The 22,904-nt window shown below is 51.8% G+C and overlaps 2 protein-coding genes and 1 non-coding gene across 11 annotated transcripts in view; all 3 read left to right on the forward strand.

Moving 5' to 3' along the window:
* The window catches only part of MLPH (melanophilin), a 67,710-nt gene extending 60,172 nt beyond the window's left edge, over positions 1 to 7,538 (forward strand). For 6 of the 9 annotated variants that reach the window (XM_077957995.1, XM_077957997.1, XM_077957999.1 and 3 more), the window contains 4 exons: positions 685 to 762; positions 2,790 to 2,847; positions 5,903 to 6,003; positions 7,110 to 7,538. In XM_077957995.1, coding sequence (XP_077814121.1) covers positions 685 to 762; positions 2,790 to 2,847; positions 5,903 to 6,003; positions 7,110 to 7,136 — 264 coding nt within the window. In that variant the 3' untranslated portion in view covers positions 7,137 to 7,538. Of the gene's footprint in view, positions 1 to 665; positions 763 to 2,789; positions 2,848 to 5,902; positions 6,004 to 7,109 lie in introns of all 9 variants that reach the window. The other 3 variants (XR_013402253.1, XR_013402254.1, XR_013402255.1) reach the window with 1 other exon arrangement.
* A 5,390-nt stretch (positions 7,539 to 12,928) lies between these two features.
* LOC114671584 (U6 spliceosomal RNA) lies at positions 12,929 to 13,034 on the forward strand. Its single transcript, XR_003721620.1, has one exon. It is a non-coding gene; the product is annotated as a U6 spliceosomal RNA (small nuclear RNA).
* A 2,547-nt stretch (positions 13,035 to 15,581) lies between these two features.
* PRLH (prolactin releasing hormone) lies at positions 15,582 to 16,328 on the forward strand. Its single transcript, XM_001084860.4, has 2 exons — positions 15,582 to 15,729; positions 16,070 to 16,328. The coding sequence occupies exons 1-2, from the start codon at positions 15,636 to 15,638 to the stop codon at positions 16,231 to 16,233; spliced, it is 258 nt and encodes an 85-aa protein (XP_001084860.2). The 5' UTR covers positions 15,582 to 15,635; the 3' UTR covers positions 16,234 to 16,328.
* The last annotated feature ends 6,576 nt before the right edge of the window (positions 16,329 to 22,904 follow it).

Here is a 22,904-nt window from a genome sequence, read left to right on the forward strand (position 1 = left end):
GAAAGTTTATTTTGCCAAAGTTAAGGACACACCCATGACACAGCCTCAGAAAGTCCTAAGACTTGTGCCAAGGTGGTTGGGGGAACAGTTTGCTTTTATACATCTTAGGGGGACATGAGACATCATCAGTATGTGTAAGATGTACCTCGGTTCGATCCAGTAAGGTGGGACAACTTGTAAGTGGGGGCTTCCCAGTTATAAGTAGATAAGAGGCAAAAGGTTACATTATTTTGAGTTTTTGATCAGCCTTCCACTGAATACACAATTTAGTCTGGCTCAGTGAGTCTGTGTTTTTACTTAAGCAACAGGGGAGAGGAAGCAATCCGATCTGCAGGTGATCTTCAGAGGGATGACTTGGAATAGAATGGGAGGCAGGTTTGCCCTAAGCAGTTCCCAGCTTGACATTTCCCTTTAGCTTAGTGTTTTTGGAGTCCCAAGATTTATTTTCTTTTCACAATCTGAAATTCCAAGCTCCCTGGGTATGCTGCTTTTTAATTTGCACAGTCTGGCAGCCCTAGTCCCAGAGCCCTGGAATGGCATACTGGAGGTGGCCGTGCAGTCCCAGCGTCCCCGACCAAGCGTGCATAGAGAGCATCCATCCTTACATCCAGCTGACACATGCCCATGCTCCTCCCTGTGGACAGAGGTTAAACAATAACATAAAGTTTCTTCTTTGTCCTCTAGATATTTCTCCCTCGAGTGGCTGGGAAACTTGGCAAGAGACCAGAGGACCCAAATGCAGACCCTTCAAGTGAGGCCAAGGTATGTGTTACTCCATCCAAGCCCAGACACCGCATGAAGGCGGAAGACTGCACCCCTTTCCAGCAGTGTGGCAAGTCCACAGGGTGGCGGAGCTCCTGTGTCTGCAAAGCCGCCCACACAGCTGCAGTGCCCACACAGCTGCCACAACACCGTGGCAACTCCCATGGGTTGGCTTCCTCGGTGGCACACACTGAGCTGGGTTTGTGTAGATGCATTTGTTGAAAATCCAAGAAAGCCCAGAAGGGTAGTGGGAAAGTGAGACGGGAAAGGAAGGAAGCAAGCATCCAACACGAAGCAAACCCACACAGGCTGACTGTGGCTCAGTCCTCCTGGGGGCTCTGGAGACCATGCAGTTCACACCCCAGAGTTAATTCCGTGTAGGAGCAAGGCCACCAGCACTTATCCTTCCACACCCGTCAGTCCTGAGTAAGGGCCAGGCCCTGGGCCACACACATTCCCAGGCACTTCTGCCCTTCCCTGAACAGGCACAGCGGGCCAGTGGCCTGGGGACTGCCTCCATCTGGGAGACCGAGGCGCTGGCTGCCGAAGGTGGAAACACCCAGGAGCCAGTGCGCTCAAAATGGCACAAGGACTTGCGGAGGTGTGAGCGGGACCCACAGATGGCAATGCACAGAGGGCGGAGCCAGCCTGGGAGGGAGGAGCTCCCTGCGTTCAGGTGGAGTGGTTAGGAGTAGGATGAGGGGTGCCATGGCCAGCACCCCAGGAGGAATGGGCTTCAGCTTCAGGCCCTCCCTGCAGCCCAGCGCCGCAGGGAGCCTCGAGGAACACCTAGCCACTCCTCATCACAACCCTGGCAGTTCCTCACAGTGACATGCAGTGTTTTCAAAAGTCCATCTTTCCACATGATGTTTACAGCACCCAGCGGCTAGGCAGTGCTATTAACCCTGTTGTACTGATGAACCAACCAGCCAGCTCAGGGCAGTGGGTGAGCCTGATCCAGATCACAGACAGGAAGTGACAGCAGGGTCTCAGCCCAGGCCATGCCTGACACCCACACTCTTCTCTGGGGGGGGGCCACTTCCACCTTTGTCCCCAGAAGCGCAGCCTGCCAGCTTCTGCAGCACCTCTGGGAGCCACCCACAAACCCAGCCAGGCAAAATCCCAGGGTGCCAGACACCAGGAGAAATTTCTAGGGGAATTAGGCCATTTGGCTGTCTCTTCACTTCCCTGAAAAGCCAAACAGAGAATGGATTTCTTATCGCATCGTAGCAAGGTAATCAATTGGAAAAGAGACAGGAGGAGAGGTGTGAGGACCAACAGTCACAGGGACCCGGGAATCGTATTAGACACAATTGATCTTCCAGTGTCCTTGTAAAGAGAGCTACAGGCCCACTTTACAGAGGAGGAGACCAAGGTTCAGAGAGGGTAAGAAGTGAATTAGCCGGGTGCAGTGGCTCACACCTGTAATCCCAGCACTTTGGAAGGCCGAGGCGGGCGGATCACGAGGTCAGGAGATGGAGACCAGCCTGGCTAACATGGTGAAACCCCATTTCTACTAAAAATACAAAAACAAAATTAACCGGGTGTGGTGGCAGGCTCCTGTAGTCCCAGCTACTCAGGAGGCTGAGACAAGAGAATGGCATGAACCGAGGAGGCGGAGCTTGCAGTGAGCCAAGATCGCACCACTGCACTCCAGCCTGGGTGACAGAGCGAGACTCCGTCTCAAAAAAAAAAGAAGTGAATGAATTGCCCATGTCACACAGTGGTAAGGGGGTAGTGCTGGGATCTGAACCAGACCTGCAGGACAGAAACTTATACACCTTCTGCCATACCACCCGAATGTGGCAGCTCCCCCAAAGCTGAGCATTTCTTATTTCAGGCATTTAGTGCTTAATTTATTGAAAATGTCCATTCTTATGTTGCTAAAAGTTCAAATATTGCTAGAAAGCAGAAGACAGTGAGCCTGGTTAATTAGAAGCTGGAAGAGCAATAAGAAATCAAAACTTAGTCCACAATTCCTAAACATCACAATTGGATGAAGCCTGGAGACACTCTGTTTCTTCTAGGCAATGGCTGCGCCCTATCTTCTGAGAAGAAAGTTCAGTAATTCCCTGAAAAATCAAGGTAAGAGCCCTCTGCTCCCCGCACCCCCATGAGCCTGGGAAATGAGCTCCAGGGAGGAAAATGACCAGTCGCAGCTCTGTGTGTTTCTTCATAATCTGTGGGACATATCTCGTGTCCTGACTCCCAAAAATCGTTCCCAGTGCCACTCGGGTCACCCTCAGGACCCAGCACGTTGGTGTTCCAGACAGCTGGAACTTGCTGCTTTAAGCGTGCAAAGGTGGCCCTGGTGGCAGTGGTGATGGTGGTGGTGTTTCCATGTTTTTCTACATAAATTGTCCTAACATGGTACACAGTTTCTGGCCTTCTTACAGAAAGTACGGGTCATCATTTAGCCTTCCTTGAAGGCTTGGTGGTGAGAGGGACATTAGCTTTGTCCTGGACTAATGGGATGTGAGGCCTCCCCAGCATGTGGTCGGGCTCTTGGGGTATCTGTGTGCTCATTTCATTCACTCAACCTGTGACCCAACCACTGCTTGCCGGAGGCTGGCAGCTCCTCTCCCCATTCAGAGCCCCGTCCTTCTGCTGTCGAGCTGTTTCAGGCCCCGCCCCTCTGCTATCCAGCTGTTTCAGGCCCCCAAGCATTGTTGCATTGACTGTTGTCCCTGTTTTCTGAGCTTTGTCCTCACACACACCATCATTCAAACTCTGCCACAGCTGCAGTCCTAGCAGACAGTGTGTGTCCCTCCTCTGCTCACAAGCAATCCTTGGCTCTCAACTGCCTGCAGAATGAAGTGGGATTTCTTAGCATAGCCCTGCAGACTTTGGCCATTTGTCGCACACTGGAGTCAGCCGGCCCCCTACTACACCCACCTAAGGATGCACCTCCTTCCCATGCATGGAACAACACAAGCAGACGCTGGTTTCAGAGTGCGCCACACAAGCACATGCCTCCACGCCTGGGTGTGCCCCCTCCCTGCCCATCTCTGTCCTATGAAGTCCTCCGGAGCCAAGTATGAAGCCTCTCCCCTGGGGCTCTCCACCACCTCCCTGCAACACCCAGCACATTGATCCCTCTTTCCAGTCAGCTCGCTCCTTGGTCAGTCAGCCACCCACCTCCATGCCAGATCGCTCTTTGCACCCCCTGAGCTCCCAGCACGCATTCTGGTCAATCCTAGGACAGAGCTGGTGCCCAAGGCCCTTTGGGGCTAATCCCAGATTCAGGATCACCAGCCAGGAGAGCGACTTTGCCAGAGATGACCTGCTAAGGAGCTGCCAGCAGGGGCTCCTGGAGATCCACGTGCTGGCTCTGAGGGGAGTTTCCAGCACGTCTCGTGGGCTGAAATCCAGGTGGAGATTCTTGTTTTGTTTTGTTTTGTTGAGACAGAGTCTCACTCTGTGGCCTAGGCTGGAGTGCAATGGTGTGATCTCTGCTCACTGCAACCTCCGCCTCCCGGGTTCAAATGATTCTTCTGCCTCCGCCTCCTGAGTAGCTGGGATTACAAGTGCCCACGACCATGCCTGGCTAATTTTGTATTTTTAGTACAGACAGGGTTTCACCATGTTGGCCAGGCTGGTCTCGAACTCCTGACGTCAGGTGATCCACCCACCTTGGCCTCCCAAAGTGCTGAGATTACAGGCGGGAGCCACATGCCCAGCCGAGAGGTTCATGTTTGTAGCAGGAGGACAAAGGGCGATTCCTTGCATCCTCTGTATGAATGGTTTCGTGAAGGGTAGACTCTGTCCTATCCAGAGACCTTACTCATGTCCAGTCCAAGGCCAGAATAGCTCACCCCCGGCCCCCTGATAGCCCACAGGCATTTTGGGGTCTGAACGGCAAAGTTGAGGCCTGACCTTCACGTTTCTCCCAGCCATCATCACCACCCTCCGCCAAGGGTGGCCAAGGGGGCTTTTCACTGTCTACAGAGGCCAGCCCTACACACTGGCAGGTCCTTGGTCCTCCATCCCAGGGTCTGTGGGGCCTCATGTGACTTCACTCCTCAGGAGTCATGATCCCTCAAGTTAGGTGATTCCCTCCACAGAGGTTAGTCCTGGAGCAGGGACGGAGGGTCGGCAGGCCAGGCCAGATGACCCTGCAGAGAGAACAGCACAACAGGAGGATGCTGCTGAGCCAACTCCCAAAAGAGGAAAGGGACAAAGGCCTGGCTTGTAGCATGTGCCAGTTTCTGTGGCATAAATTCTCCCGCCCTGGCTGATCGCAAGTTCCCAGCTGATGTCACCGAGTGTGGGGTCAGGAAGAGGCGCACACAGTCAGCTCTCAGGATCCCTGGCAACTGGCTCCAGTCAGGCAGGCCACAGAAGACATGCAAAAGTGAAGAAGGGCCTGCACCAGCCACCTGAACACAAACACTCAACCAGGATGTGAGGCCAGATGCCCCCAGTTACACAGCCACGGCCCCAGGAGGGGCCCCGGTGATGAGGGTCAGAGTCTGAGACCCCTTGGGCTGTTGCCATGTCACAAAGGAAAGGCAAGGAATCTGGGTATGGTGGCTCACACCTATAATCCCAGCATCTCAGGAGGCCAAGGCGAGCGGATCACTTGAGGTCAGGAGTTCGAGACCAGCCTGGCCAACATGGTGAAACCGCGTCTCTACCAAAAAATACAAAAATTAGCCAGGCATGGTGGTGCACACCTGTAGTCCCAGCTACTTGGGAGGCTGAGGCAGGAGAATCACTTGAACCCCAGAGGTGGAGGTTGCAGTGAGCTAAGATTGCGCCACTGCACTCCAGCCTGGGTGACAGAGCAAGACGTTGTCTCAAAGAAAAAGAAAAGGAAAAAGAAAAGACAGAGACCGCATACCAGTGCAGTGCAACGGGCCTTTCTGCTGTTTCATTAGTGTGAGGATTCCTGGGGCCACAGTGAGGTGGAACGTTAATGCCTGCTCCAAAACAAAGGAGAAAGAAGTTGGCAAAACTGTTTATTTGCATGAAACCTGAAATGTAAATGTCTTGTTAAAAATATGTGATGTGGAAACTTCTTAAAAGGGGATATGTCCATTTTTATTCTACCTTTTAAATGTCTGAGGAGGCCTAGGCACTTGTTTGGGCTAGGTATGTGATTGATAAAGCACCATCCCTCTCCCTGTTTTCCCCAAAGGCAAAGATGATGATTCTTTTGATCGGAAATCAGTGTACCGAGGCTCGCTGACACAGAGAAACCCCAACGGGAGGAAAGGAATGGCCAGCCACACCTTCGCGGTAAAGTTTTCTCTCATTCTCTGAGGAGTTTTTAAAATTCAGTGACCCATCAGATTTATGTGTTAATATTAAGTCTTCAGAGCAAAGAAAATGGAGATAAACAAAACAAGGATTCAGACCAGAGAATCAAAGCAAAAAGTAAAGTCTTTGCCAACGAGGGCTTGAACATCTAAATACTCTGAAATTAGAATAATATCTTCTTGTGTTTTAGAGCTTTAAATTTTCAAATACTTGCTGTCCACACACCCCATTGGATGAGGACCTGTGTCATTGACCCAAATTTATAGCTGAGAAAACAGAGGCAGAGAGAGGCTAAGTAAAACACCCCAAGGGAGTTCACCTAATATTGTGAAGAACGCAAACCCAGCGTTTGACCAACTTGTCCATGCATGTATGTGTGTGGCTGCGTTCACTCCTGTGTGCATTTGTGTGTACTGTGTGCATGCCTGTGTGTTTGTGCACACCCATGTGTAGGTACCTGCTTACACACCCAAGTGTGTGTGTTACCACAATGAAAGCACAGATTTATTGAAAAGGAAGTTCACTCCACAGAGTGGGAACAGGCTAGAGCCAGTGGCTCAGGAGCCTGGTTACAGAATTTTCTGGACTTTAAGTGCCCTCCAGAGGTTTCCCATTGGTTACTTGGTTATACCCTATGCAAATGAAGGAGTGGACCCAATCAATGTGATCGGTCGCAGGAGGCAACCAATCGGAGGCTGAAGGGAAGTTACAAATTTACACATGAAGACTTGGCCAATGACTTGTCTGATTGGTTGGGGGAGGGGACCAATCCGAGGTACTTTCCATTTTCATCTGAGATGCAGAGGAAAGGGGGCATAGCAAAGGGAGTAGCCGCTGGACTTTTTGCTCCTCGGGCATGGAGAGGTGGGGTTTTCATTTTGATTCAGTTCTAGGAAGTTAGCACGAATTGGCCTTAGGTTCCCTACCTCCAGACCCTATTCTCTTGCCCCACGTGCGTGTGTGCACAAACATAGAATCTAAGTTTGTGTCTACTGATGTGCACATCCATGTACACACCTGTGTATTTGTATGTGCACGCCCATGTGTGTCTGTGTTATATGCCTGTGTGTGTTTGTACTTTACAGAAACCTGTGGTGGCCCATCAGCCCTAACAGGGGACAGGACAGAGCAACAGAGCAGCCCTGCACTCTTTTCCCTCCACCACGGCCATCCTGTCCCTCATTGGCTCTGCGCTTACCACTGTACACAGTCACCATCCCAGTGAGAAACAAGGAGCACCCTCTACGTGGACTTCCCCTGCAAGAGGACAGCGACATTCAGTCCTGCACTGCTCATTTGGGTTTACTGATGACTCCTGGCCACCCCACCAGCCCCTCTGATCTGTGAGAAACAGCTAAGCCGCTGTGACTTCCCTTTAGGACAATGTTGTGTTAACCTTTGAAGGACACACAGAAGACCTTTATACTGTGATCTTTTACCCCTTTCACTCTTGGCTTTCTTATATTGCTTTCATGAATGAAATGGAAAAAAAGATGACTCAGTTAAGGCACCAACCATATGTGTATTCTTGATGGTCTATATCGGGGTGTGAGCAGATGTATGCTTATTTCTTGTGGGTGTGATTGGAAATTAGGCATCCAGACAAGTGACTGAACTAATGACCTGCTGAATAATGAGGGAGGAATAGACACCCCAGTCCCCACCCTACGGGCACCCACTCTGCAAGTTCCCATGTGATCTGTAGACCAGGGGAAATTACACTGTGGTCAAGGGCAGGGCCTGCACATGGCAGCAAGTGAGCATCTGATACATGCTCAGATGCAAGTGCAGAAAGCCTGCTGGGAGAGGGAGAGACAGCAGGCAGAGATCCAGATGGGCAGGGAAGAGGTCTGGTTCTGGCCTGGCTCTGCCACTCACTGCAACAGATCCAGTGGGGCAGAGGACAGAGGGTCACAACCAATGAGGAATGCCTGCCAAGGATGGGGGTGCAGAGGACAGAGGGTCACAACCAATGAGGAGTGCCTGCCAAGGATGGGGGTGCAGAGGCCACAGGTCAGCTTGCCACTTGCCTCTTGGTTACATAGATGATCTCCCCTCAGACAGCCTGGGACTCAGAGTTATTTCCTAATATCTATGTGCCCCATCCAGTTTTAAGCAGAGCCCTCCAAGACTCTCCAAAGCTGCCTTTGAACATCCTAACAGTAATCACATCTCACCCTCCCTGAGGTTCACCCTAGACAGGACCCAATGGCCACACTGTTTTTGTCAGAGGGGATGCTGAGAGGAGTGGCTTCCTACGGAATCAAACAGTAGAGACAACAGGCAAGCCTTTTGTCTTCAAGGGTTGACCAAGTTAAGTGTTTCCTACCCTCTCTGAATAGGACACTTCCAGGAGCTCTCCAATCTCTCACTTAAAACTAAGGTTTGAATCTCAAAGTGTTTTGCCGGGAGGCAGATACTCCTGCATCTTCAGGAGACCTGTGAGCACACATTAGCAGCTATTTCTCTGACTCCTTGTGGCATCAGATAAAAACATGGGAGTTTTTCCATGTAATTCCCAACATTACTTATAAATTCTATTTTTTGAAAAAATTATTCAGGCTAGGCAAGGTGGCTCATACCTATTATCCCAGTCCTTGGAGGGGCCAAGGTGGGAGAATTGCTTGAGGCCAGGAGTTTAAGGCCTCCTGGGCAACATAGTGAGATCCCATCTCTACAAAAAACAAAACAAAAAATTACCCATGCATGATGGTACATGACAGTAGTCCTACCTACTTAGGAGGCTGAGGCAGGAGGATCACTTGAGCCCTGGAGGTTGAGGCTGCAGTGAGCCATGATCGCATAACTATACTCCAGTCTGGGCAATAGAGTGAGACTCTCCTCTCTCTCTCTCTCTCCACACACACACACCCCCTATTGGCTCTGCTTCTCTGAAGAGCCTTGACCGATGCACAGTCCCTATGTAAGAGCCTTGTCTGATGTTCAGTGTGTCTGTGTTTGAAACTTGTAAACTGGTTAGATGGGAGCCATGTGTGAGGGTCGGGGAACACCGTTTATTTTTATCACAAATGCAATGCCAAGGTCCCAGAGTCATGGCCACTTGGGGTAGGAAAGCCTGTCTTCCTAAGTGAGGTTTCATGGGAGCCCAGCCACACCCATTCATCTGCCTTTTCCCCATGGCTGCTTTTCTGCTACAACAGCAGATTTGGCCAGCTGCCACCAAGATCCTATGGCCCACAAAGCTGGGCACGTTTACTATCTGGCCCATTACAGAAGAAGTTTGCCAGTCCTGTGTTCAAGATTGGATTTGGAGCATCACCTACAGACCACAAGCAAAGGAGCTGGCAGGTGGGCGCCGTGATACAGTCCCTGACTTGGACGATCCCTTCTTTGCTGTGGGGCCACTCTGCCTCCTTCGCTTCTCCCCGCTTCTCCCCACAAGACCCTCCTCCCTGGTACTTTCTCGGGGTCATTCACTGAGTCCTTTTTCTCTGTCCACCCCCCGATACCTGTCCTCTTCTTGCCTTCTCTCAGGTGTCCCCACTTTTCCCGGGCTGTTCACAGCCACCTGTCCTCTGGCCACACCCATGTTCAGGTTTATGGCTGAGACCTCATTAAAGAGCTCTGGGGTTCTTTGGGGTCTCAAATGCAAGCAAATAAAGAAATAAAGAGTCCCAGGCCCAGCGAGCAGCCACCTGGCCACCCTCTAGGGCTTCTCAAACACCTGCCCACAACTGACCTCAGCATTTCCCTATCCCCAAAGTTCCCATCTTAGTCCCCCAGCCCTCAGTCTGGAAACCCCCAGCCCATGACCTCCCAGCTCATTCCTTTTCTGTCCCTCACCTCAGCCCAAGCCCTACCCCATATGTCTCCCAGACAGCTCTGGAATTCTTGTCTTTATCAGATCTCTTCCAGAGGACAGGAAAAAGGGGAAGCATGGCTCCTCTTTCATAAGGCTGATAAGACCTTCCTACTAAATGCAATGTGAGGAAGGAGAAGTAAAGGCAACATATTTTAACATATTTATTCCATACATTAAGTTTTCTTTTTTGTAGAGATAGGGTGTAGCTATGTTGCTCAGGCTGGTCTCAGTCTCCTGGCTTCAAGCAATTTTCCCACCTCAGCCTCCCAGAAATGTGCTTGTATTACAGGTGTGAACCACTGAGCACAACCTAAAAGATCTATTCTAAATAAAGTATTAATGAAACAAATCCCGGAATCTATTAGAAAACCTACTGTATCTTAACAAGGTAAGGTTCATCCCAAGAGAGCTAGGAATTCTTTAATGGTAGAAAAAGAAAATCTATTCTTGTGGTCCACTGTGTTAACAGAGTAAATGAGAAAACCACTGTAACCACTTCATTCAATGAAGAAAGGCACACGAGAATTAATCAATAGCTGGCCGGGCGCAGTGGCTTATGCCTGTCATCCCAGCACCTTGGGAGGCCCAGGTGGGTAGATCATTTGAGGTCAGGAGTTGGAGACCAGCCTGGCCAACATGGTGAAACCCCGTCTCGACTAAAAATACAAAAATTAGCTAGACGTGGTGGTAGATGCCTGTAGTCCCGGCTACTTAGGAGGCTGAGACAGGAGAATTGCTTGAACCTGGGAATTGGAGGTTGCAGTGAGCCAAGATCGCGCCACTGCACTCCAGCCTGGGCGACAGAGCTAGACTCCGTCTCAAAAAAATAAAACAAAATAAAATAAATAAATAAATAAACAAGTAGCTTAGAAAACTAGGACTGGAAGGTGTGGCAGTCAGTGTCTTTGTTCTCATTATCCTCGTGGCCTCCAGGAGGGTAGCATCGCAGGCAGTTGTACTTTCCCCAGGGAGGGGGCTTTCCTGCACAGGTCCTAGTTCGTATGTGCCACAACTCAAGTGGCCACATCACGTTCTGGATGAAATACTGACCAACAGAAGCTGGACCAAGAGTGCTTGGCTCTGCCTGTCCTGAGGCCCATGACCCAGTTAAACAGGGAACGGGGAGAAGCTCCCTGATTGCTTGTCTATGGTCAAACCCCATCTGTGGGATTCATTTCTCAAAGGACACTGAAGCCATGTGCAGCCTGAGAGCCCCAGGCCAGGCCTGCAGTCCTGTGACATTATTGCAAGGGCAGCCCACACCTCACTCGCCGTCACAGCATCTCCAGCCAGCCACAGTTCTCAGAACAGCCTCTCAGCAGTTCTGAGGCCTCTGATGGACACCATCGGTTTCCACATGGAGGTGGCGTAAGCAGGATTGATGCCTGTGCTACCGCCCAGCCCGCCTGCTGCCTCCCACTGGTGGACTCCCAAAGTGGCAAGATGCCAGTGCCACACTGTGACAGAGCTGCTTTACACACACACACACACACACACACACACACACACACACTCCAGTGGTGGATGCCCAGGAAGCTGCCCCCAGGTCCTGGAGTCTCAGTTTCTGTTGCTCCAGGCAGGCCTAGCCCTGGACAGAAAACCCACCTCCAAGACGGTGATTCTTAACCATCACCATCACCACTACAGGTCGAGTTCCCTTATCTGAAGTACTTTGGACCAGAACAGTTTGGGATTTTGAGGGTTTTGGGAGGAGGATTTTGAAATATTTGCACTATACTCACGAGTTGAGCATCCCAAATTTAAAATCCAAAATGCTTCAGTGAACGTTTCCTTTGAGCATCAGCTCAGCACTCAAAAAGTTTCAGATTGGGGGTTTTTGGATTTGGGATACTCAACCTACATTTGTAAAAACTATGGGTAAACACTATGGGTGGGGAGCTTTTCATCATCACCGATGCCTGAGCTACCCCCGGGAATTCTGAAGGAATTTCATTCCAGGTAGAGCCCAGGCATTGGGAAGTTTTTAAGGCTTCCAAGTAACTCGAATCAGCAGCCCAAGCTGGGAGCTGCGTGCCCCACCCCGTCACCCTTCTCGTGCTCCTTACCCTACTTCCCGCCACCAGCCACCCCTGGACGCCAGAGCTCCCAGGGAGCCCACCAGCCACAAACCTGTGTCACTGGGATAAAGCAACCATGTAGCAAGGAAGAAGTTGACTGTGTCCTGTTCCCTGAAGGGGAAAGTATTGCCCAGAAGCTTTTCCTAAAGGACGGAAGTGGCACATTGACCATCTGCACCAATCCATGGGAAGCTCGTGCCAAGTTTCCTCTCCAGAAATTTTCCTTAAAAAGATTGTACTCAACTGCATGTAAGTGGTCATGAGTACAACCCATAATTATTCAGAACATGAATGACTTAGGTCCACGTTAAGTGGTAGAACATTGCACAGTTACTGAAAACGGCACAAACTTACAGATTTTTAGCATCTTGAGGATGTGATTGTTATAGTGTTAAGTGAAAAGAATGAAATTCAACATGTATAAATGTGATCAATCTACCCAGAAAATATGTGGGAAGCTCACTAGAAGAAAATGCATCAAATGCATCAAATGTAGAAGCGAGAGGCTTTTTTTTTTTTTTTTTTTTTTTTTGAGTCTCTCTCTGTCCCCCAGGCTAGAGTGCAGTGGTGCAATCTCAGCTCACTCCAACTTCTGCCTCCTGGGGGTTCAAGTGATTCTCCTGCCTCAGCCTCCTGAGTAGCTGGGATTACAGGTGCACGCCACCATGCCCGGCTAATTTTTGTATTTTTAGTAGAAACAGGGTTTCACCATGTTGGTTAGGGTGCTCTCAAAGTCCTGACCTCGTGATCCACCCGCCTCGGCCTCCCAATGTGCTGGGATTACAGGCATGAGCCACCACTCCCAGCCGCGAGAGGCTTCTTTAACATGATCAGTGGTGTGAACTAATTTTTTTTCCAAATGTGTATGAGCTGCTTTAATAATAAAAATACATTCATTTCTTTTATAATAAAAATAAACTTGTCTTATGAGAATAATAAACTTGTTTATGTTAAACATTATGAAGACGTAAAAGTCTAGAAACCACCTATTGTAAGTTATAGAGCGCCCACTTCCAAAGCACATATACTAAAATTGGAACGATGCAGAGAAGATTAGCACGGCCCCTGCGTGTAAGTTACAGAATGAGGAAGATATGGTGTGCATACGACAAATGCAGTTAGGACAGTCAGGCAGGTGAATGAACAAGGATCGAGAAGATCACGGAGATACAAAGCTGCAGTGTTGGGCTCTGGTGACTGTCCCTTCTCACCTTTCCCTTGAACGTGGTGATTTAAAGGCAGGGAGAGAGGACTGGAAGGAGCCCAGGAGCCTCATCTGTGAGGCCCAGCGGACACTTAACTCTGTTGTCTGCCCGAAGGCGAGCGCAAAGAAGGGAAGCTAATGTGTTTTAAAACCACTTGGTCCAAATGAAATTACATAACCCAGGAAGGAACAAATCGCGTCGCTGATGAGAGATTTTTTAAAAAATAAAGGAACAAGAAAAGACACAGGCTTGCTCCTGATGCCGCCCTTTGAGGGAGACAAGCTGGCTTGGGGGAGGGCACCTGGAGGTGCTGGCTTCGTTCTCTCATCCTCTTCAGCGGCTATAAAAGGGGGACAGAGGCTCCCGCCTCCTCGGCCCCACTGCGCCGGTAGCCAGGACAGCACCTCTACCACACTCGAGAGCGGTGAGTAGCACATCCAGGCGCGGGAGCTTGGGTCCTCTGCTCTGCTACTTTGTAAAATCGTCCCTTTCTGTCTGAGTGTGGGTTGGGTTGAGACCCTGCCTGCTCTCCTGGCAGCTGAGGCTAGCCCTGAGCAGGAGAGGCAGAGAAGGCGGCCCCTGGGTTCTTGCATCCAAAGCCACCCTGCCCTCCCAGGGCCCCAAGGCTCTGGCGCTGTCCTTGGTGGAGACACCAGGCAAAGATGTCCCATTCAGCTCCACTGACACAGAAATCCCACGGGACAGACAGCCGAAGTCTCCACCTCTCAGGGAGGCAGGTCCTTGGGGATCAGGAGCCAAGTGAGCATCACTAGCATTCTAGGACATCCCTCACGTGGCATCGGTCCTGTGCTAGAGAAAATGCAAACAGCCAGCGTGCTGGGATGCATCTCTTTATCACTCTTCAAGGTGGCACCTCCATTTCCTCTAAACTGGGGAACGCCCCACCCCACCTGGCATGGGAAGCCCTGCCAGATCTCTAAAAAGGAGAGGGGTTGGCATTTTAAATTGTTCTGATGGAGAGCACTTTCTGTGGGGCTCCGGGAGGGACTGGAAAGTCAAGGTCAGCAGGAGGGGGTCTTCCCCAGAGCAAGATGGAGCTCTTGGGCATCTTCCCACGGCTCCCAAAGCGCCACAGGTGGAGGAAGGAGGAGGGGCATCTGCAGCAGGTGTTTCCAGGTCTGCCACGATGGATGCTGTTTAGGCATTTCAGCACCTCCACTCCAGTGGGGTGGAAGGGGCTTTCTATGCACCTGGTCCCACCCACGGCAGCCCCCACAGCAGCCCCCTCCTCCCATCACCGATAGCAAGTGGCCCTGCCTGGTGAGAAGAGGTCCCAGATGCTGCAGGTTTACCTTGGAGCCTCAGAAGACTGGATCTAGCGACATGGCAAGGGTGAGTGGGCTTGGTTAGGGCAGAGGATGCACTCATTCTATAACACGCAGCTGTCAGCTGACATCCCCCAGCAGGGCAGGAATGGCAAGCTGGAACCAAGCATTAGGAGGCCATGAGACAAATGTGGGAAAGGACCATGCGCCGGATTCCAGCCCCTGAGCCTGGTCCAGGCTTGGCACTCCCCAGCTCCCCAACCATGTCTGAGGTTGAGCAAGTGGCTGCCTCCACCTGTGCAGCTCCCTGGGCTCCTCCCCACAAACCTGCTGTCCTGGGTATGCAACATGAACAGCCGTGCAGAGGCCTGCTGCACCTTCTGGTTCCCTAACACAGGCCGATAGACAAACCCAAGGCTGTTCCGTGATAGCCCCTCTTTGTAACGCGTAGCTCACACACCTCCTGAGGGCTTTCTGATCATCACCATCAATGTACATGTGACCGATCCCGTCAGAGGCTGACGCACACAGAAGCACCTCACTTAATACCTCATTGCACAGAAGAGAGAATGGGGTCACAGGTGGGTGGGGGACCATGCAGAGAGCCAGGTTCAACTGCTATTTCTGTGCTTCTTCCCACCCCAACACAGATCAGAGGAACACATGGAGATCTATGTGGCTATGTGCACTGCACATCTACACATATACACACACTCACACGCACACATACACATCTACACACACACATCTACACTCAAACACACATCTACACACATACACACACATACACTCACACACACATTTACACACACACACCTACACACACACACACCTACACACACACATCTACACACATCTATACACTCACACACATACACACACGCATCCACATGCATACACACACGGATCTACACACATACACACACATCTACACACACACATCTACACACATACACACACATGCACCGTGTGCACACAAGTCACACCCTCTTGTACACATATACACACACAACTGTGCGCTGACATGCACACACACTCATGCACATACTTCTCTCTCACACACACACTTCTCTCTCACACACACAGCGCTCACAGGTCCCAGCTCTGTGCACACGCACCCTGATGCCCGTGTAACGCTGCTCTTGCCCCTTCTCCCCCAGGCCGTGTCCTCCTCATTTGGATCTCCCCTCCAGCGGGGTCTCCTTGGAGGAGCCAAGGGATGAAGGTGCTGAGGGCCTGGCTCCTGTGCCTGCTGATGCTGGGCCTGGCCCTGCGGGGAGCTCGTACTCACCGGCTCTCCATGGAGATCCGCAGTGAGTGCCTGGACCCCTGTCAGCCTCCCTTACCCCACCCTGCCTCACCCCAGAACCTGGTGCAGCCTGGTCACTCGAGAACCTGGCAGGAACGGGGTGCGGGGGAGGAAAGGGAAGTCAGTCCTGGTGCTTTTTTGAACTCCTGCTTCCCAAAGCCAGCCCATGCCCAGAAATGGCCTCACCAGGACCTCTGGGTGCCTGTTCTTCGGGTGGGTCCCAGCATGGCCTGGCAACTGGGCTGAGACCCCCTGCCTGTGCGCTCTGCCCTGCTGCCTCTGGGAGCACACAGCACACCCTGGGGACACGTGCCCATGGTCTGCTCCAGCTCTTTCCTTTCCAGCCCCTGACATCAATCCTGCCTGGTACACCAGTCGTGGGATCAGGCCTGTGGGCCGCTTCGGTCGGAGGAGGGCAGCCCTGTGGGACGTCCCCAAGCCTGGCCTGCGACCCCGGCTGACTTGCTTCCCCCTGGAAGGTGGTGCTATGTCCTCCCAGGATGGGTGATAGCCAGCTTGTCAAGAAAATCACTCTGGAGCCTCCCCCACCCCGCCCTCTCCTCTCCTTCGGGCTCCTTTCCCTTCAATCCTAATAAAAGCTCTGGTCTTGCTTAGTTGCACATTCACGACTGTGTGGTGGTGACTCTGAAGTTCTTCCCTCCTGGGACGTTAGACTAGAAAGAACCTCAGAGCCCAGCAACTTCTTTGGAAGAAAAGGCTCTGTGACTTGGCAGAGGGCACCTGGCACTGAGGTGTGGAGCTGGGACCACCCTTGGTCACCAGCAGCCCACAGTCACCCCTACACCCAAGCTGCCCTGAGTGACTGCCCAGGCTGCCAACTGCATGAGGCCAGGAGGTGCCACACATCATACTCTGCAGGACACTGCCCCCATAGGAGGGTAGCACAGCCCCCAGCCTGAGCCCTGGGCAGCCCCTCAATGCCAGTCCTTTTTTTCTAGACTTTGTTTTTCAGAGCAGCTTTAGGTTCACAGCAAAATTGGGTAGAAGGTAGAGAGAGTTCCCATCCGCCCACTTCCCCCACATCCGCACAGCCTCCCCCATGGTAAACACCCCCACCGAGGGTGCCTTTGTCCCAGTCGAGGAACCCATGCCGACACATCCACATCCCATCCCCATCCAGCGTATGTCAGAGCCCACTCTTCACGCTGCATGTGCTGCCGGTTCGCACAAATATACAACAACATGATGTAGCATCATGCAGAGTCGTTTAACTGTCCTAGAAGTCCTCTGGGCTCCACCTATTCATCCCTCCCGACAACCCCTACAACTGCTAGTCCTCTTATCGCAGTCTGTCTTGCCTGCCTCTTACTCAGGGAAGATGCACCATGGATTGTTTCTGACCCATGGCAGGGAGACTTGAACCTAGATTGCTCCCACGCCACGCGCGTCCCTTTCAAATCACACGGGGATGTATCCACGTCCTGCCTCAGGTGTAGCTTACGTTGACATTGGGGGCACACTTGCACCACCTGGGAGATTGAGTTCATCCTTTGAATCCCTGAGCCTCAGTTTCTACATCTGCATGCCACAGAACAGCAACGCTTACCTCATTCCTGAGCTCGGTGGGCATGGCACCTGCACGCCAGCCAGCACAGGGTGGGTGCTCTGTGAGTGCAAACCCCTTCCCCAAGGCCCACCCCCCAACCCAGCCACATAACAGGCTTAACCAGCAACCTCCAACCCAAAGCTTGGCTTGGACTCTGCTGGACACTGCCTGCAGAGGCTGATCTCAGGAGCCCACCCTGACCACAGCCCTCTTGGCCATGCATGCTCAGAGGGGCCAGTGGCAAGGCCCAGACCACCCACACAGGGCTAAGTTGGGGTGACTGCACCTCCCCAGCTACAGGGGAGCTCCTCCAGCCCTGGGCACCTCACCAGGGTAGAGTGAGCCTGTGGGAACAGGAAGGGGGCAAGGCCTGGTCCTAGGGCAGCAGGGGCTAGGTCAGGCCTTAAAGAGGCCACAGCCCTCAAAAAGTTAAACAGGCAGTTATCAAATGACCCAACAATTCACCCCAGGTGTAGACCCTGGAGAACTGAGGGCAGGTGCTCAGCACATCCCCACACAGCAGCGTTTACAGCGGCACGCTTCCTAGTAGCCAAAGGGTGGTCACGACCTGAATGCCCATTGCCTTAGTCAGTTCGGGCTGCTCTAACAAGATAGCATACGCACAGAGGCTCAGCCAGTAAACACTCGTTACTCACAGTTCTGGGGGCAGGAAGTTCTAGATCAAGGTGCCAGCTGATCGGACACCTTGATCCGACACCATCTTCTTCCTGGTTGACAGACTCTGTCTTCTCGTTGTATCCTTGCACGACAGAGAGCAGAAAGAGGAAGCAAGCTCTCTAGCCTCTTCTTATGAGGGCACTAATTTCATCCATGAGGGCTCCACCTTCATGACCTAATATCCCAAAGACCCGATCTTCTAATACCACCACAATGGGGGGAGGATTTCAACATGTAAATTTGTGGTGGAGGGGGAAGACACAAACATTTCATAACATCCATCAACAGAAGAATAGAAAAACACAGCGTGGTCTATCCATGCAATGGAATATCACTCAGCCATGAAAAGGAATGGAGCACTGATACATGCCACAACATGGAGGAACCTTGGAAGCACCATGCTAAGCAAAAGAAGCCAGGCACAAGAATTCAAATGTGTATGATTCTGTTTATATGAAAAGATTGTATGAAATTGCATATTCTATGGAAGTAGATTTGTGGCCGTCAGGGGATAGGGAAGAGGGGTTGGGGGGAATGACTGCTTAATGGATATGGGGGTTCCCTTTTGGAGGCGATGAAATGTCTTAGAAGTGGACCATGGCAGTGGCTGAAGAACAGACTGAATGTATTAAAAGCATATTTTCAGCATCCTTCTCCCAAGAATAAGGCCAGTCTCCTACATAGCCATAAAATTATCATACCTGAGCAAACCGTTGTAGTAACTTCACAATATCATCTACTTTTTAGTCCGTACTCAAAAATCCCCATGTGTAGCAAGACAGTCTTCTTTTCCCCCACTGGGCTCCAATCTAAATTCACAGTCAGCTGTTTCTCTTTGATTCCTGACCAGTTAATTTTTTATGTTGTCCCGGTGTTGACTTTTTCAAGCACCCAGATGAGTCGTCTTGGAAAATGCTCCGCCTATATGGTTTGTAAGTTGTTCTCCCACGGCCATGTACCTGTTCTTCCATTCCCTGTACTTCCTGTCATCAGAGAGGTGCATCCAGGGTCTTGCCTGGATTCAGGTCACGCACGGTGGACCCAAACACTCTATGTCTTTCCTATTGCATCATATCTGACCATGGGACCCCGGGCTCCCTCTCTGACAGGTGCTATTTGACCCTGTGGTACAGACAGATCTCTTCATTGTAAGAGGTTTTTTCCTGTGTGATCAATGTGAAATCTGTGGTGGGGACAGGGCCCCATGGCCAGATCCTGTTTCCCAGCCAGCTTGCAGCCTGAGATGTCAGTGTCCCCTGACTACTCATGCCAGGCTGAGCTCCTGCACCACAAGTCACCCCCACACCACGATGATTCTCTAATTCCTTCCATAGTCATTAGCTGGATTCTTCCAGAGAATTTTTTTTTTCCTTTTTTTCTCAGAACTTTATAATTTTTGACACTCAAATTGGTCTAAATTTGGCCAGTGGGAGTCCTAAAGAGGGAATAAATTAAAAAAAAAAAAAAAAAAAAAAACTTTTTTTAAAGAATAGCTCTGTGAGTCAGCCCATCTGGGAAACACAGATCCATCCAGAGGAATGGGATAGGAACCTATTCAAGAGGAAACAAGACAGGCCGGGCACGGTGGCTCACGCCTGTAATCCCAGCACTTTGGGATACTGAAATGGGCAGATCACCTGAGGTCAGGAGTTTGAGACCAGTCTGGTGAAACCCCATCTCTGCTAAAAATGCAAAAATTAGCCGGGTGTGGTGGCAGGCACCTGTCGTCCCAGCTACTCGGGACTGAGGCAAAAGAATCACTTGAACCCAGGAGGCAGAGGCTGCAGTGAGCTGAGATTGCACCACTGCACTCCAGCCTGGGTGACAAGAGCAAAACTCCATCTCAAAACAAAAAAAAAAAAAAAAAAAAAGAAAGAAAGAAAAGAAAAGATTAGCCTCACAGGCTGGGACGGCAGGGGCTCCCAGGGCCACTCATCAACATTGCCATGCCTCTGGCCTCCACCACCACCCACCACAGGCAAACAACAGCTTATGAGAAGACCCAGGTCCAAACTCAGGCTAAGCAGGGCTGGAGCTGCTTCCCCAGCAGCAACCTGGACAGTGGGCACACGGACCAGCTTCCCCCAGGGTCTGGGGCTGGTGGGGTCCTGGAGTCATTTATCCTGAATCATCTGTGACACAAATGTCTGCGGCCCTGCTGGGGCCTCTCCCTGTGCGCTCTCAGAAATGGGGCCTTCCTGCCTGCTGCCCCACCCCAGCCCCGTTTCGGGACAGGGAGATACGGTGGTGGAGCATGGACACAGCTGAGCCTTCTACACGCAGGTGTCGGGCTGCGAGGGCTGTTTTTAGGAAAGCCCGCCTGTTCTTTAGGTCTCCGGGAAAAAAACGCACTTTCCTCCCTTGGTTGGATACACATGTGTTGAGTGACTGGTGTGTGCCAGGCAGTGTAGGGGACCCTGGGAATCCCACAGAAATCAGGGCAGACAGAGGCCCTGCTCTCACTGAGGGTCTCAGCCTCACCTATGCTCACCTGGAAGGATTTAGAAATCCCTGTGCAGTCTGATGGGATCAGAACCTCCGGGTGAGATGCAGCTGTGGAGCTTGATTTTTTTTTTTTTTTTTGGAGATGGGGTCTCATTCTGTTGCCCAGGCTGGAATGCAGTGGCTTGATCGTGGCTCACTGCAGCCTCGACCCCCAAGGCTCAAGCAATCCTCCCACCTCAGCCTCCAGGGTAGCCAGGACTACAGGTGTGCACCACCACACCCAGCTAATTTTTTGTTTTGCTTTTTGTAGAAACAGGGTCTCTCTTTGTTGCCCAGGCTGGTCACAAACTGCTGGCCTCGAGTAGTCCTCCCGCTTCGGCCTCCCAAAGTGCCAGTATTACAGGCATGAGCCACCGCACCCTGCTTAGGTGCAGGGCTTTCCGAAGCTCCCCAGGCGACTCCAGCACAGGGTTGAGCCCCGCCTGCCTAGTGGTGAGGGAGGAGGGGAAAGGGGTAGTCACAGTACCGGGAGACGGGGAACCCAGGGCTCCAGGACCACCACAGATCTGTCCACCCTTGGGGAGGCCATGAAATGACTCCTTGAGGAATCTCATATTCCTTCTCTTCTACGTCATCAAGCCGCTCCTCTGCAGCTCCTCTGAGCGCCTCCTGGTTTACTCTTCAGCAGAGCAAGCCCTCAGGACGCCAGGACCCTGGGACTTGCCTTACACAATGCTGGAGCGCCGCCTGGTGGCCACGGGCAACCTCAGCCTGCGGCCACCTGCAAGGTGGGTCCCACTTGGCTCAGGGCCCGCTGCAGGGGCACAGGGCACGAGGACACAGCCTAGGACACTGGGGACTCACACTTCATGTTCTTCATCGGCAAGGGAATCATCGCATGAAAAATGGTCCAACTTTATTAGCAGCCGGAAACTGCAATGTGCATAGCAATAATAGTGTCAGATTTCACCTGTGAAATTGTCTAAGAAACGAGGACAGTACTCGTGAAAAGCAAGGGAACAGGCCCTCTGGGGAGCTATTGTTTTCTTTCTTTATCCTCTAGCTCTTCTTGGAGATCATGACAGAGGCGTGTGAAATCTGGTCTGCAATTGTCTAGTAAAGATCACGTGAGAAGTTCATTTCAGGTCACACTAGCACCGGGAAAGCCAGACTCCAAGGGAGACCCAGGATGTCTCCTTGTCTCCAGGATTGAAAGCTGGATCTGCCAGGGGCCCAGTGGCCCCAGGTAGCTCCTCCAGTTAGGAAAATGAAGCCCGATTGTGAGGGAGGTACTGTTATGAAGCTGTGGTTGGAACGCTGAGAAACCCAGGCTGGCAAGGAGGGGCTGTGCCCACCCTGGGCCCAATGGATGAGGGGAGGGAGCAGCCCCCGGAGCCTGCAGGAGGAGAGGCCTCTGTGGCAGGGGCAGGGGCTTCTGGCCGGGACACAGCCAGCCTCACCAGGTGGGCCCTAGGCGGTGGCTGGCCTCCGTGTCCCCTCCTCCATCCCCTGTCAGGGCTCCCCATGGTCTGGGCACCACTGAAGGCCAAGGCCTGGCATCTCTGTGCAAAGTGAATGAGAGCAGAGAGAAGCCCGGAGGAGCCGGGGAAGTTCCAGGCACAGAGCCCTTTCCCCTTTCGCGTGATGAGAAGCTCAGCGTCAAACGAGAGGTACTTTGCTTTCTCCTTACTTGATCCTTATAGCAGCCAATACAGTGATGCCACTTTTTCCAGGTGGATAAAAATGTCTTATTGTTTAAAACTTACCCCTGCTTATCACAGTCCCAGGGACAAGGATGAAAACCAATATAACCTTCCAAAAAGTGGCCACCTTTGAAATAACCTTGCCACATCAGGTGTCCAGAAAGAGACCCAACAGGGAAACATCATGTGGGGTTTACCTCCCAAAACAGGGTCTGGGTTGCTGCTGTTTGGATATTTGTCCCTTCCAAACCTCATGTTGAAATCTGACCCCCAGGGCTGGACGCGGTGGCTCATGCCTGTCACCCCAGCATTGTGGGAGGCGGAGGCGGGTGGGTCACCTGAGGCCAGGAGTTGGAGACCAGCCTGACCAACATGATGAACCCCCATCTCTACTAAAAAATACAAAAATTAGGTGGGTGTAGTGGCGCACACCTGTAGTCCCAGCTACTCAGGAGGCTGAGGCAGGAGAATCGTTGGAACCTGGGAGGCAGAAATTGCAGTGAACTGAGATCATGCCAGTGCACTCCAGGCTGGATGACAGAGCGAGACTCCATCTCCAAAAAGAAAAGAATAAAAAAAGAAGAAATCTGACCCCCAGTGTGAGAGGTGGGGCCTAATGGGAGGTGCTGGGTCATGGGGGTGGGTCATAAATGGCCTGGTGCCATCCTAGCAGTAATGAGGGAGCTCTTACTCCAAAGCTCCTGTAAGAATTCCCCCAGAGCTGGTTGTTAAAAAGAGTGGGACCTCCCCCCTACCCCTCTCCCCGTGTGACCTCTGCACACCAGC

Source organism: Macaca mulatta, chromosome 12 (genome assembly GCF_049350105.2).
Source record: "Macaca mulatta isolate MMU2019108-1 chromosome 12, T2T-MMU8v2.0, whole genome shotgun sequence".
In the NCBI taxonomy this organism is placed as follows: Eukaryota; Metazoa; Chordata; class Mammalia; order Primates; family Cercopithecidae; genus Macaca; species Macaca mulatta.